General features: G+C 38.5%; 2 protein-coding genes across 2 annotated transcripts in view; one reads left to right on the forward strand and one right to left on the reverse strand.

Moving 5' to 3' along the window:
• Positions 1-1,453, reverse strand: part of DSG2 (desmoglein 2) — a 40,384-nt gene extending 38,931 nt beyond the window's left edge. Inside the window, exon 1 of the mRNA XM_074340198.1 lies at positions 1,157-1,453. Coding sequence (XP_074196299.1) covers positions 1,157-1,195 — 39 coding nt within the window. The 5' untranslated portion in view covers positions 1,196-1,453. The remainder of the gene's footprint in view (positions 1-1,156) is intronic.
• The window catches only part of DSC1 (desmocollin 1), a 313,848-nt gene continuing 299,042 nt past the window's right edge, over positions 1,453-16,258 (forward strand). The window contains exons 1-2 of the mRNA XM_074339731.1: positions 1,453-1,887; positions 9,790-9,887. The gene's annotated coding sequence lies outside the window, so the exon portion shown is untranslated. The remainder of the gene's footprint in view (positions 1,888-9,789; positions 9,888-16,258) is intronic.

The following is a 16,258-nucleotide window of genomic DNA, read 5'->3' on the forward strand; positions in this document are numbered from 1 at the left end:
ATTGCTATTTCAGTGAGAGAGATTGGGGTAGTCATGTTTTTTTCCGTTTTATATACATGAATATTTTCCTGGTTAGATTATATAGTATAATATAATAGTGATATATAGTGATATATAGTATATAGTGATATATACTATATAGTGATAGTTATATAGTGATATATAGTATCATTCACTTTATCAAACCCCTTTAGCAAAGCCCTATAAATGAGATACCTTTATAAGTTACGTGCAGTTCCTCTAACAAACAGAAAATATACTTTAAAATCAAATTGGAGCATAGAAACCATAAGAAATGTAGATCTAGAGACCGAATACTGCTTTCCACTGGTTGAAGTCCCCCCCACCTTTTTAAAAAAAGATTAACCTCAAAAAAAAAAAGAAAAAAAAAAGTAATGCATAGAAAAAAAAAAAGATTAACCTCTGAAAACCCCATTTGACTGTGGTTCTACACCTCGACTCTCTGTAACCTTTTAAAATGAGACAAATTCTAACACTAGTACATATATTATCTTTAATACCAGGAAGTTGTTTTAACACACCAACTTTGTAATCTTTAAGTTAAAACAATGTGGGTGATTTTAACAACGTGGCTTTAACAGGCAAAAATAACTTTGCAAAATACATTTAAAAAACTATTCTTAACCTTTTTTTTTTTTTTTTTGACGTCTAAGCCTGCAGGTAATTTCCCTGGTTTTCCCGGTTCACTGACGTGTACCGGTGCACTTGGGGAATCTTAGAGAACTTGAGCGAACTTGGAACAAGGCATAGCTGTTGGCTCTACTTGCCTCCATGTTCCCCACAGGAGAAGACTACAAACAAAGCCCCAGATCTCTAGGGAAGGTGTCCCCCGCTCCAGGGCTCTCTACACCCACAGATCATGGATACAAAAAGGCCCAGGGCTTCGGTATGGCGGCCAGAACAACTGCACGGTGGACAGGTTCCAACCCAGCCGGCTCAGCCTCAGCAGTTTTCCCAAAGCCCCAGGGTTCGAGCTCGCCGCAGCCTGCCTAGCCCTTTCCCACCTCCGGGCACAAAGAGGGAGTGCCGGGCGGGCGGAGACGGCTCAGGCGGGAGCGGACGGGTCCGGGCGCAAGCCGGCCGCCCGCCTGTGCCCTTGCCTGCCCGGGCTCCGCGTTCCCGCTGCCGCACTTACCAAGAGAAGCAGCAGGGCGCCCTCCACGCGCCGCGCCATCGCGCCGTTGCCACTGCCGCGCCCTGGCCTCGGGCCGCTAGTCCCGCTGCGCACAGTCAGCTCCGCGGGGTCCCCGCGAGCGCGCACTCGGCTCCGCCCCGGAGCCCCCGCCCCGCCCCGCCCCGAGGCGCCGGAGCTGCCCAGCCCAGAGGTGCGGTCCCAGGTGTGGCCGCCGCGGGTAAAAGGAGCCCGGGGTCGCAGGAGCTGCTGGCTCGGAGGTGGGGAATTCGCGGAGGAAGGAGGCGCGCGTTGACTCCCGCCCCCCGTTGTACACGCACCTGGGACCGTGACGTCCCTGTTTGGGGACTTTGAGTGGCAGGCCCCTCCCCTCCGTCCTTTCTTTCCCAGTCCCTTCCTCCCAGGAGAGTGGCCGGTAGGAGGGAAGCTCTGGGCCACAGGGCAGACCTCGCTCTTTGCAGCAGAGACCTGCGTTGTCCATCGAGCTGGCCCAGCTGTGGCTGAGGCCGGCCTCCCGAAGCCGCCGAAAGGCCCTAGCGGTTTGTGAATGTGCTTGGGCCCAGAGCTCAGGTGGCACGAAGAAAGACGAGTGACGCGGAACCCGTGTGCTCCCTGCAGCTGTGGCGCGTGGGGCTGGCCTTCAGAGAGCCGAGGTTCTGAGCAGGATTTCAGGTGGCTGTTTTCCGCGAAGGCTTCTCACCTCTTCCCCACGGCCCCTGCATTGCTTCCAACAGGTTTGCAGCTTAACTGGCTCATGGAGAACAGTTATTAGAAAAATCAGAGTTGATCTAAACGGACAGTTCTGTGACCCCTTGTTAACTAGACTCAACTAGGAGAAAACGCTAGAGGTGTTAAGGGGATTCATACTCTTCGATATAATTTACAAAAACTCTTACACAGAGCGTAACTACTGGTCAGAATCTTCCCTTTAATAGCCATTAGCTTTGTGACTTGGACAATCTCTGTGTGCCTCAGTTTCCAGATCTGTCAGATGGGATTAATAGCGCCCAAAACATAGGGCTGTTTTAAAGATTAAATCAGAAAATCTATGTGAAGCATTCTGCAGTGTCTAGCAATAAACGTTCAATAAGTGGTAGTTGTTATAACTATAATTATCGCAAGGGTAAATGTTAACTTGAACTCTTCTTGAAAAACAGAAACATAGCATCAGCACTAGATCAGGAAACTTCTAAGAAAGGTTAACTCTTGCTAGTGGAGTAGTGGAAGAGCCTATAAAAGTATAAAGGGTTGATTTGTTACTAGAAAGAGAAGTTTGGCGGTAAATTTGGCCAAAATAGCAGAGTACCTTCTGTGGTCAAAAGTGGCTTCATTTCCCTGCCCAGTTCTAATCTTGCCAGTTTTCCAGATTCAGCACACTGCAACCTCTTTTTAGTCCCTTGGTTCCCCAGATGCCAAGCTCCACTTCCTCTTTGAGCTGAATGAACCACATTCACTTCTATTTGTTTAGGGCTTAACTGCTGAGTGACTTTTCTCATATTGTTATTTAAGGGTCAGTGGTGAAGTTAGCTGAGGACTAAGTATCTAGGAAGAGTGTCTGCTTAGCTTACCATTCTGCAGTGCCTAAAACAGTGCTGAATACCAGGGTTACATAGTTGAATCAGGATGAAAGTATTTATTGTCTTCCAGTTTCCACTCCTTTCCCTTGAGCCAGACATGGGTGGGTAGCACACTTTGGTGATACGTAATTCTCATACCCCACCACACTGGGAAAACTCCTAATTAAATAAGGCAGGCTTTACCAAAACATTTTCACAAATCATCCCAGGAAACTATATATGAATCCTTTCTGAAATTAGTGCTTTTGTGGTTGAGTCCTATAGGCAGGTATTTATGCATCATTATGAAGAACTGGGTTTCTGTTTAGTAATGAAGATAATTGTAGCATCCAGAATGAGAAATAGCTAATGCAAGTTTTATTTATGTTGGGTTATTCAACCTTCCCCAGAGGCTGTCAAAGTCAGTTTCAGGGTAGTAGTCCTTCTATAAGATATTTATTGCAAGGCTTTGAGAGAAGGTGTCAATATATGCACTATTCAATGCCATAGTATATCATTCTTGAATTAGTGCCTCTTTACAAATTCTGAAACTTATGACTCAGTGAGTTGAGGGGACTTGTTGAAAGTCAAAGAATACACAGAGAGTTCTCTAGCTCCTGACTTCTTTCTGCTGGGATGAGACTACGATCTCAGACAATTAAGTTTGCGAACTCATCCTAGAAAATGTGCTACATACTTCATTGCTGAATATCACTATGGTCACCTTCGAAGTACTTCCCTTGGGAAGCTATGCACTGATGCCAGCGTCTAGTCCACCCTTCAAGGCAATATTGAAACTCTATTTCTGGAATGGCCATCAGAGCTGTTGTTGTATTACCCTTGATGTCCTGAATGTCATCAAACTGTCTTCCTTTCAATATTTCCTTTATCTTCGGGTAAAGAAAGAAGTCATTGGGGGCCAGATCAGGTGAGTAGGGCAAGTGTTCCTATACAGTGATTTGTTTACTGGGTAAAAACTCCCTCACAGACAGTGCCATGTGAGCTGGTGCATTGTTGTAATGCAAGAGCCATGAATTGTTGGCGAAAAGTGCAGGTTGTCTAACTTTTTCATGCTGCTTTTTCAGCACTTCCAAATAGTAAACTTGGTTAACTGTTTGTCCAGTTGGTACAAATTCATAATGAATAATCCCTCTGATATCAAGAAAGGTTAGCAACATCATTGCAACGAACTCACGAACTTAATTGTCAGAATTCGTAAGTGTATTTCATAAACCTCTGTGCACAAAAACATATGTGACCATTACCAACAAAGCACTAGTGATTACTTTAAAATAAACTGAAGCGTTAATAAGATGCAAAAGATTTAACTTACAGGTTTTCCTTCCTAAATTATATAAAAATTATGGTAAATGTACTTTTCTTAGGAAATGTACTTACAATGTATCTGTTCAAAGTATACTTTGTACAAATAATTGGCTTGAACATCTATGTATATCCAAAATATCTACCTCAGTTAAATTTCCTAGAATACTTTGTTTCATTTATACACATGTGTAAGAATAAGCTTCAAGTGATTAGCTTATCAGTAGAGTCATCCCTTAATATTATCTCAAACAAAAATATATAAAAAAACAAAAAAATAAAAAATAAAATAAACCAGAAAGGTTTCATTAAAAAGCAACAGAAATTAATATGTCCCTTTTGTACTTTCATGGTCTCAACACATTCCTGCATTTAAGATCACTGTATAAATCAACAGTTCTTGGCTAATGGTTTGATAGATGGCTGATATTTAATTCCAATGAAAATCCCACTAAGTATATGTAGTAGAATTCATGTTAAAGAGTTGGGAGCTAAATCTGGTTGCAACCCTATGGATGCTTTAAGAAGCAAATGCTAGGAATATGTGGCTATTACAATATAAAAATTAGTTATCGTGGTCAGACGGCTTACTCATAGAACATTGATTAAATAAAGCATATGTGAATATAGGAAAAAAATATGAAATACCTCTAGGTAATGTGAGAAGGGCAATGAAAGGAGGAATCTGTTTCCTATAATAGTTTAGCTCCACTTATTTATTCCTTCATTTGTCTCTGTTCAACAAACATTTAATTTGCATTTTGTTGGGGATGCAAAAATTAAATGTTTCTTCATTCAAAGAAACAAAAATAGATACTTATGAAATAATATAACTATAATTGCTTACAAACTATTATAAATGCAGTGGTAGAACTGTATGGAGGGTATAATGCAATCATAGGAAAAGCGTTCCTGACTCACTTTGGACCATGAGATTAGAGAAAGCTTTTTGTGGGGGAGAGGAGTGGTGTGGTGATCTGATTCTTAAAGGAGGAATAATCGTGAAGGAGACATTGAACCTTCCAGGACAGAGGAACTCAAAGCGTAGATGCTGTTGGTGAAGAGTCAGAGACTTCAGATTTATCTGAGAAATAAGCATTTTTTTCCTCCTATTGACACAGAATGAGAAGTCAGAAGTAAAAGTTTTTATGTGTGTGTGTGAAAGCTGAATTTGTGATATTAGAGAAATATCCAATTAGAAAAATCTACCAAGTAGTTTGAAATGAAAACACAATTGCAGGTAGATTTAGGAGAAAGAAAGAGTCACCTAATTTTCTATTCTTCTGGCTGTTCTTTTTCAATCTATTTCTTCGTCTCTGTCTACCTGTTAAAAAAATCTTGAGTTCTTCTTATTTGGCACCAATCATGATTCTGTAGCCATTCCCTCCCATTGTGCAAATCTATCACAGCTTTCTCTCCCAAGCTTCAAACATGGGACATTACCATTTGGATATTTCACAAAGACCTCAAATGCCCATAATAACTTCATAGGAATATCAAACTCCACATACTGACAGAAAAGATTTCCCCATCCCGCTACACCTCTCCAGCTCAAGCTTACGACTTCCTCACATGCCTTGTCAAGTTGGCCGCACAAACCAGAAACCTCAGAGTTATTCTCAATTCTCCTTTTCCCATACTCTCCATGTCCTGTACATACTTCAATCCAGCATTATCTAGTCTTATCACCTTTTAAAACCAGTAAGATTTATTTTGAAAACAAAATCTCTTAAGATGTGTTCATCTCTGTGGCCCTGCTGAAAATGATCCCTACACCTGCTTAGTAGCAACTACACTGTGGTTTATAGTTATGTCATCCATGTTTGCTACCCTACCCATTCCTCCTCTTCGAGACTGTTAATACTTTGAAAGTAGAGGCTATATCATGTTCATAGTGGGCCCAGCCCCTTGTATCCAACACATGTCTGATGGTCAGTACAAATTTGTTAAACTGAGCCCACATACAGGAAGAAATTAATTATAAGTAAAAAGTAGCATTGCAGGGGAAGGTGTTTGGAATATCCACTGTGGATTAGTTAATGGTGGATCTGGTCAGGAAATGTTGATCTGGGATTGTGTGTGTGCGTACATGCATACGCGCGCGCACACACACACACACACACACACACACACATACATACATGTGTTGATTTGTGTATGTGTATTTTCCTCAACCACACTGCAGCCAGGAGCAGGAGAAGAAAGCAGATGGTGGATGTGAGTCAGGGTTGCAGAATGGGCTGGCTGATAGATAAGAGGCATAAGTGTCCAGGACATACATGGAAGTGAGTGTGGCAGGAGAGATGGACTGGGCAAAGCTGGAGGAATTCAGGGGCCAATTGAGAAGACTGTATTACATCAGGTGTGGAGAAATGGGGAGGATTGTTCTTCCCTTTAATCTGGAGAAGGAGCCACGGTCCTTTTCCACAGAAGCCATGGCATAAGCGACATCACAGACATTAGCAATTGGGATTCTCATGGACTCTCCAGTTAGATGGACCAAGAGCTGCCTCCACCTTAGACAGTGAGAGAGGAGCATTGGCTGGCTTGGAGGTGAGGGATGGCCTCTCATGATAATAACAGGGTGGGGAAAGCTTTGTGGCCTTTCTGAGCTAGAACTTACAGAGTAATAATCAAAGCCCAGCTGACTGCAAGCGCTATCTGTGGTTCAGCCCATTGATTAATATACAGTCACCACACTTTGGCAGCCCTGAGAGCACAGCCACAGATGCCAACACCCTGAAAGAGTGAGGGAGCCCCATGCAGTGAGTCACAGTGTCTAAATGAGCTGTTCCCCACAGGTTCCTTCTGAGTCAATGCACGAGGACTGGCTGCTTGGATGTGAAGTGCCTGAACCAAAATGGCTGAAGGAAATGGTTCACTTTGTCATAGAACAGAGGAGAATCAGGAGAAGATACTACAGTTGCAAAATAGAATTTGGCTCAGCAAAGAAAATGGTCTAGTCTTGGATCTAAGTAGCATGTGAAACACAAGAGAGTTTTTTCAAAATAAATCATACTAGTTTTAAAAAGTGATAAGACTAGATAATGTTGAATGGAGGTGTGTACCAAGCAGCAAATATCAAGGGAACCTCAGCAATCCTTGCTGTCCCATCAGAATGCCTCTCTCTCCTCCTGACTAATGTCTGGAATCCTTTAGCTGAAGTCTCCCTTGTTGCATGCATATTACTGGGAGGGTGGCATGTTATCAGTTATTTACATCATGGCATCATACCACAAATACACTAGGCATACTCCACCTCAGAGCCTTTGCACTCTCTGTTCCTTTTCTCTAGAAGGTTCTGCTCCAGACATATACAAAGTTTATTCCTTCACTCTTCATGTTTTGTTCTCAAATATTAGCTTCTCAGTGAGCACTTCTCTGACCACCATTTAAAAATTGTAATTACTCCCACCCCTAGAGTTCCCCATCCCCCTTCCCAGCTTCATGTTTTCTTCTTGGCACCACCATCTAAAAGACTGTGCATTTACTTTTAATTATCTGTTGCCATTCACTAGAATATAGCCTTCAGGAGGGCTGGTGTTTCCCCTGGGAACTACTTTGTATCCAGCACCTAAAACAGTGCCTGACCCATTGAAGGTCTTCAGTAAATAATATTTGAATGTGTGAATGAATGAATAAGTGAATACGTTTTCAAGGTTATTTTGGGGGAGAGAGGGGAACAGAGAGAGAGGGAGGGAGGGAGAGAGAGAGAAGGGAAGGGAAGGGAAGGGAAGGGAAGGGAAGGGAAGGGAAGGGAAGGGAAGGGAAGAGAAGAGAAGAGAAGAGAGAATGTAAAATGAGGGTAAAGGGGAAAAGAGAAAAAGACCCTGATATTCCTGGAAGGGTGTGAATAAATGCCACCAACTGAGGTGGGGGTGTGCTGGGGGGCTTGGTTCAGTGTATACAAGGTCTCCTACCACACCATTTTATCAAGGATGGGCTTTGCTAGAACCGCCTGAACAGCGTAAAGTGGGAGGCGTCCAGAGGCCAGTGGAGAACATTTCTGTGTTCTTTGTCTCCTTTAAGACTCCTTTCTTTACTGGGGAAACAAAGTGCGAAACCATAAACAATATGGAAAAACCCCTTTCCCTCTGGAGTTGAACAAAGTAAGCATTCATTAGGGGAGTGCGACACTTGGGTTTGTCAGTTTTATCTACCCAACTGCAATTTCTGAAAAAAAATTCAGAATAAATCTCTGGCTTTGGTCACCCTAGGATCTGTTTATGGGAATTCTTGGAAAGATAAGCAGTGGCTGGGGAAGGGTGGGGGAGGGGAGTGTTGGGTTGCTAACAGCTGCTCTGGACTGGAATTCATTGTCTGCATGACAGGACTTGTGGGGTTTATAGCAGGTACAGGAGTGTTTACTCACTGTCAGACAGAAACCATCACACTGACCCAATGTGACTAATGAGCTTAGGGATACACACAGAAAAAAACCCTCAGAAGACAGAAAAGTGTACTGGTTTCTTGGCAGTTACTTCATTCATTTGCATGTAGACAAGAGACATTCTTAAAAGTATGACAAAAAAGTAAAGTAAAAGCGATTCAATAGCTTTGGAGAACAAATGTAGAAGTAAAATATTGGCTTTAAAGGTATTTTCTATATGATCGAGAATGATGACAATAAATACTGTAGTAGAGAGAAGCAGAATCTCAAAAATAAATAATTCCATTTTAAAGTGGAAACAAGGATTCAAAGATATTAAAGCACTAATTGTAATTTATTTTCAAAATTAATCTTTGTGGTTTTATTTCAGTATCACATCTGTCAATGTAATAGTTTGCTAAAAATTAAGTTCTGAAATTTGTGATTGATTTACTTGTTAAAATGATTAGAGTACATTTAAAGTTATTCAATAATAATGTTACTTACTTGCATTTTGACATCCCCCTTGGGTGGAGAAAGAGGGTGGATTCCAGCCAGGAAGGTGAACAGAGCCTCAGGGAGAACTTGTCTACAGGAAAGCATGAGCTTGTGAATATCATCTATCACAGGTGCCATGCAGAACGAATACTGGGGTTCACTACTTTGGAGGATACAGTTGCAGGAGCCAAGCCTACCAAAATTTGTAATATTGTTATTCTTGAATCCCAAATTAGATATTGTGAATGGCAAATTATTTCTATGCAGTAACTTTGCTTTTGTAACAAAAGTAATTGAAAATCTTTTAATATGGTGAACAATAATTTAATTAACATAATTACATCTATACACATCCAGGGAATTGGAGAATTGAACAATTTTCAGACATAGAGAAGAAAATCAAAATGTCGCTAGTGTCTGAGTATTTCAGGAAAATGTTTGTACACCTGTATTGTTTGAATTGTAAAAACATTTTTCTTTTTGTTTTTGCAGTGGGCCACAGTTTGAGCTTCACCACCTCATCTAGTTCCCACTTAAAATAGAGATTTTATTAGGCAGAAATATGTTCAAACATTAAGTAAACCAGTTAAGCAGAACCTTGATACAAAGAATGTGTGGGGGAAGAAAAATAGTTTTCCTTCTACCCTTCTAAGTTGGAAAATTATTTTTCCTCCTCTACAAAGGCAATGGGAAAAAAAATTGTGCTTGATAATTTAATTTTAACAACCACAGTGACCCTTGCCAGCTTATTGTCTGAGGACAGTTGTGCTGGAAGATTTATTTTTAAATCATAATATTCATTATGAACACTACTATATGCCTTGAAATCAGACCTCTCATTTTACTAGGCAATTGTCTGTTATTTATTTTACCTTTTTTTGTTTTTTCAGCTGGACCTATCTTAACTTCTACTGAAACAATATCTGAATGATGTCATACCTTTGGAGAGAGTCACACCCTATTTCATGCAGAATCAGCTACAATAGGGGTAAGTCAGTCCACCATGACTTCTTGTGACTAATTCTCTTATGGCTCTGAAAGAGAAAGAAAGTGCATCATTGTACTTGTTTCGTAACTTTGGGATTAGAACACTCATCTGAAGTAATCAGTAAAGTGGATGACAAATCAACAAGTTAAGCAGAGCAGTATTACAGGGAAGACTTAGAGTTGAACAAAGTAAAATATATGTGAAGGGGGTGGCCGGTTAGCTCAGTTGGTTAGAGCGCGGTGCTCTTAACAAGATTGCCAGTTCGATCCCTACATGTGCCACTGTGAGCTGCGCCCTCCACAACTAGATTGAAACAACTATTTGACTTGGAGCTGATGGGTTCTGGAAAAACACACTTAAAAAAAAAAAATCTATGTGAAGGCTCCTGTGAAGAATTGCTTTATGGTTCATAAAAGTGCCGTTTTCAATTTCCATTGTTTGTCACTGTGGGAGAATCAGTCTAAACCTCGGAATTTTCAATAATTGGAATCTTAAGTCCACAGAGTATGGTTTATTGTTCTTTACACCTTGGATTTTCACTTTAGAAGTATGAATAAACCATCTAACCCCTCCCCCCACCAAAAAAAAAAATCACAGGAAGATTGTGGTTTCTTGGTTTTCAGGAATAACAAGTGGTTTCTGTGATCGGACTTCTACAGAATGTTTTATTTACTTTTGTTTCCTAGATACTAGATGCAGTAGGTTGATTGGGCAGAATGTAAAACCTGAGTCACAGGTGTGCTCTGTGGTCCTACTTGGACTGATGCCAAATATGATTTGAAGGACACTGGAAATTGTGCACAAAACACCCCGCCTCCCAGTGATAATGAGATTTCACTTTGTTTTCTGAGTCAACCGATATTTTAAGTATTAAAGATATTTTCTCCAAGGAGGAGTAACTAAGTGCTTTGTGTGATTTATACTTTACTGTAAATTATTTACCAAACAATTTAAAAACATCAACTAATTATGGTCAGAGTTTTAAAGGAAGCAGGAGGTAGTGATTATGAAAACATTAAGCATATCATGTTCTAGAAATAAGGTGAAAATACATGCAAAGGTAAAGATAAACTCCACCTCCTTCCATTTTATGTTGGGTCAACTAACTTTTGTAAATGAAACTCTTCAGTTGGCCAGAAACTTGGCACCATAAATCATATAGACGTGAAATGTAAACCATGGTCTTTTTTTTTTTTTTTTTGTGCAGTAATTGCTACTTGCAGTACCTAACATACATATCCTACTGCAGTTGGGTCAATCGCATTATTCCTTTGAAGCTAATTTTCAAGTAGCTATTTTTTTTCTCCCAAAGCCACCTGGCTGCCTCATTCTACTTGATGGAAATGACATAATTAGAACTCTTAGGGAAAACCTTCCACTTTGTCCTCCAAGGAAGCTCAGTTGAAAATTGCAGTCATCTCGTGATTCTCATGAGTTTGGCTATTTGCGTGTGTATTCAGAGGAATTTCCAGTGCAGTGTAGACTAGACAGAACAAGCCTGTGACTAAGGCAAAAGATTAGTGAAAAAGAATTAGTATAGTAGCAGATTGGAGCTGCAGAAAGAAAATTAGCCTAGTCAATTCCTAACTCTGCCTTTGATCAACAAGTTACGTTTCAGCCTGTTTGAGCATCTTTAGAACAAAACTTGAGTTCAGATAATACAGATGTTTTGAGTTGGTAGGGTTTTAGTATTTTGGGTGTCAGCACTCTTAACTTTGAGTTGAGTTCATTTGAAGATTTAAATTATAATAACAAAGAGGTGCAAAGAGGTTAAGTAACTTGCCCAAAGACAAACAACTGGTAAGTGGTGAAGCTGCGATTTGAACTCAACTAGTTTGTCTCCAAAGCCTGAACTTTTAACCACTAACTTAAAACACAACATTAAAAAACAAAGCAAAAAACATTTCAAGTTTGTCTTTTGTTGATCATTAAAATATGTATACTATACCGTTAGTTTTGATTGGCTAACAGATGGAATAAGATTTTAAAATTTTCTCTGAGGTCCTCCAGTAGTAGTTTTGATTTTCTGCAAACTTGAGCAGGATTTCTTTGCCTGACAACTCATTGTTTTCTATCAAAATATTCAACAACATCTCCTGACTTGTTCTTTCAGTGAAGACATCCTTTTCTAGCCAGCGTTGGCTAAGGTAGCAGTAGCATGTGTTGGCTTGTTCTGGAGGCCCTAAGAGAGTCTTTGTTGCATAGAGGAGGTCTTCTGTCATCTTGGCAGCATATGCCTTTGTTGTTGGTTTGCAACTTTGAAAGAATATTCAAAGACCAATACAAAAGAGGATAGTGCCAGGGTCCAAGAAAGTATATATAGAAAGAGTGGCTAGTTAGAAAATCAACTTAAGAGTTTAACTATGTAGCAGCCATAAAATATCTTCTGGGGAAACACCTATATAGTAATTTATAACAGCTGAGAAGAAGACGGAAGATGCGGAAAAATAAATATTGCCAGAATGTATTAGACTAAGGGTTCATTACACATTACATTTTTTTTGACATACAAAAGGTTGTACACAATTAATGTGTACAATTTGATGAGTTTGGAGACAGGTATACATCCATGAAGTCATCATCACAATCTATGCCATAAACCTATCCATCACCTCTAAAAGTATGTGTCTCTCATCTTATTTATTATTATTATTATTATTGACAAGAACACTTACCATAAGAGTTACCTTTAAGTAAAATTTTAAGTATACAATACAGTATTACTAACTATAGGCTCTATACTGTATAGTAGATCTCTAAGACTTACTCATCTTGAGTAACTGAAACTTTGTACCCTCTGATTAATACCTCTATTTCCTATCACACATTTTTTAACTAATCAGAAGTTGTGAATGTCAGCCCTGGATGAAAATAATTAAAAATTAGGTCAAACAAGACCTCTTCTTTGTGCTCTACCTAAACAAAGTTAGATGAAAAATCTAGGTGATGCTTTTGTTTTTAATAATAAATTTGGAGAGCAGACTTCTTGCATGCAAAAACTTTGTATCTGCGACACACACTAAGTGTTCGTATCTGGTTCATGGGTTTGATGATGGAAAGACACTGCTTCAGCTCCGCCAAACTGTGTGGTTACCTAAGGCAAATATGTCTGCATGTGTATGCACGTGTGTGCATGTGTGTGTGTCTGTGTGTGTTTTACCTCCTAGTTAGGACCATATAAATCTTATTATTAATACTATCAATACTAGTCAGTTGGACATGGGAAGACATGACTGAAGTTAATCTCACGTTTTGTGTTTACATATGTACTCATTTTTGGCTTAGTAAAAATCCCTTCTTGCAGGAGTGAAAACCATGTCATTATGCCATTTAAATAAATACAAGATTACCTGCTACTGTACTGCTTTGTGATTAAGAAAGTTCTTTGCAATCCCCTCTTGATTATAAACAATATAAATACTTCCTCTGCTTTCTGAGGGAATGAGGATACACATATTCTTTTAATATCAATATTTTACTGATATTTATGATGATTTGATGGTCTGTGGTTTTACACAAAATTTAATGTTTGCTAATGTAATAATGATAAATTCAGCACACAGAAAACATCAGAGATGTTCTGAGGCATAAAATTAAAAATACAATGGTCCCATGTATTTCATGGGCATAGAGGAAGAATACAGATGACTTTAAGGAGTAAAATAGTTATTGTAGTTGTTAAAATGTGTTGTTTTCTGCAAATCATGGAAACACTAAAATGGAAGGACTCATTTAAAGTTATTATTTTTAGAAAACAAAACAAAACAAAAACCAAGCTCACAGATACAGAGAACCAATTGGTGATTGCTAGAGGTGAGGGGGTGAGTGGTAGAGGTTGGGGTAGAAATGGGTGCAGGGAGTCAAAAGGTACAAACTTCTAGTTATAAATTAAATAAGTCCCAGGGATGTAATGTATAGCATGGTCACTGTAGTTAATATTACTGAATTGCATATTTGAACGCTGCAAAGAGAGTAGATCTTAAAAGTCTTCATCACAAGAAAAAAAACTCTTTTGTAACTATGTATGATGACTGATGTTAATTAGACTTATTCTGATGATTGTTTTGCAATATATATAAATACCAAAATTTTTAAAAAAAGCTTATTGTTTTAATTTAGACACATGTCACATAACCTCTTCTAAAAAGTATGCCATCAAAGAAATTCTTAAAGAGTTTGCTAAAAAAGAGATTTCATGACTGTAGGTAGCTTGTTTCAGTTATTAAATAGGCAGGAGAATTGGTCATTATGCCCTGAAAAATAACCTCACATATGCTTCAAAACAACAGCAAATCATGTGTTTGTATTCTTTTTATCTATCTAATCTATCTATCCTACATTTTTATCTCTCTATCTCTGTCTCTCAGTGTTAGATATATAGAGTTACATAAATCACTTTGTCCTCACTCTTTCTCTGTATATATATATTATACGTCTATAATACATATAAATATAATAAAATATGTTATATATTTGCCTACATAGTACTGCTACTTTAATCTTTAGATTTATATCTAAATTTCTAATGTTTTAAAAAATAATTTTCATTGTTTTCTTTCTGATTTTCATATTCTGCTCAAGTCTTAGATCTGAAAAGAAACAGATTATTCTGAGAGTGTAATAATTATTGCTGAATAACTGTAGATAAACTTGTACATTTGTGTCATTTTATTGTATGACTTTGAGGAAGTTACCTTGCTTCTCTTAGTCTCTATTTTCATAACTGTAATCTTAGGGTTACTCTAAGAATTAAATTATAATATGTAACTCTCCTAGCCACCTGGTAGCCCTCTCCAGTGTCTCGTTTCTTCCTACTCTGGTAACTGCATCTATTTGCCCGTGTTCTTTTAGACCATTATTCTGTGTTTAGATTGTTTTTGTTGTTGTTTTGCATTTGTTAAAAAAAAAAAAAAAAAAAAAAAGAGGTCAATGTATGAAGAAAAAAAAAGAAAATAAAGACACCAACCTAGAATAGCCAATGTCTGGGTATGGCGGGCTCAGTGTAGGCTGGATCAGGCAGACCAGAAGGAATCTCAGTATTCATCGTGGAAAACATGTTGTTTCTGGCACCTGGAATTTAAATAATTGTAATTTTCTGATCAATTATTTCCCCTTACATAAAATGATCTCAGACTATGTTGTTGAACTAGTGCTAAATCACATAATCTCTGATTCAGAATTACTCTTTACAGACCCAGTAAAGGAGTTGGGAACATGCTGAATTGCCAAGAACAAGAAGGAAAGAGCCTTAATTTTACTTGTTTCTTAATTGTTAGTTGCATTGAAGCTAGTCAGTTGAATGTGTTCCTTTTACACCCTAAATTTTTGAAAGTTAAGATTTTTATTCTTTTTGAATTTTCTATGAATAGAAGAAACTGGTCATATTTCTGGAATTTACCTACATGGCTTTCATTTTTCTGAAATGAGTTGGACCATTCAAGTTAAGACATCCACTTTTCTTCACTTGACATTCACTCTAATCCAGTTTCTGTTTCCCATTCCCAAGGTCCAAGTCTGCATTTAAGGATGAGGGCAGTCAGTCAGAAGCAAGATCTGAAGTTCTGAAGGGACTTATTTTGTGGCATCTCTTTAAAGGAAGACATAAAAAATAATAGGCATTTACTGGGGAACAAACCCACCACGCTAGTGGCTGTCACGAAAGCCATGGTACATTTTTTTATCATGTGAGGCTGGAAACCTTCTCTTTACCCCAAATTTTCTCTCTAAGTCACCACAGAACGTCAACATTTTTGCCTGAAAGATGTTTCTAAATTACCAACCAAATAATAAATGAATTAAAGCATTCAGTTACTAAAAGTTTGCCCTCACCTGATCCACCACCATCTCCACCTGAACAAGAGATCCTCAGTCCCCAGGTACTTCCTTCCTGCTTGGGAAGATGCAGAATAGGTATCAGCTAAAAAAAAAAAAAAAATACAACATACTGGTAAAAATATATGTATAAGTCACTTTCTTATTTTGTACTTAATAATAAGTATTAATTACAGAGATTGATTACAGAGAGTAGTTCAGCTTTTACTAAATGGTAAAGGAAGCACTCATAATTTTTTTGCCAAACAGTTTTATTATAACAATGTTACAGTGTTAAAAATTTAATATACACTTTAAAATTGATGATACATCAAGTAAAAAGACAGTTTAAAAACAATATTGTTTTCTGCTTAGAACAATTTTTATTTTGGGTGAAAAAATACAGATACATTTTTGCTTGGAATTTCATTTTACATGGCAAATTAATTTTAGGTCCTTCTAGGAAAGAGTGACCTATTTTTGTTTCAAAAGACATTTAATCTCAATTTTTCAGTTATAGAACCTTTACTGCTATGGCGTGGTTTCCTCTGCCATTTGAC

Source organism: Rhinolophus sinicus, linkage group LG09 (assembly GCF_036562045.2).
Source record: "Rhinolophus sinicus isolate RSC01 linkage group LG09, ASM3656204v1, whole genome shotgun sequence".
Classification (NCBI taxonomy): domain Eukaryota; kingdom Metazoa; phylum Chordata; class Mammalia; order Chiroptera; family Rhinolophidae; genus Rhinolophus; species Rhinolophus sinicus.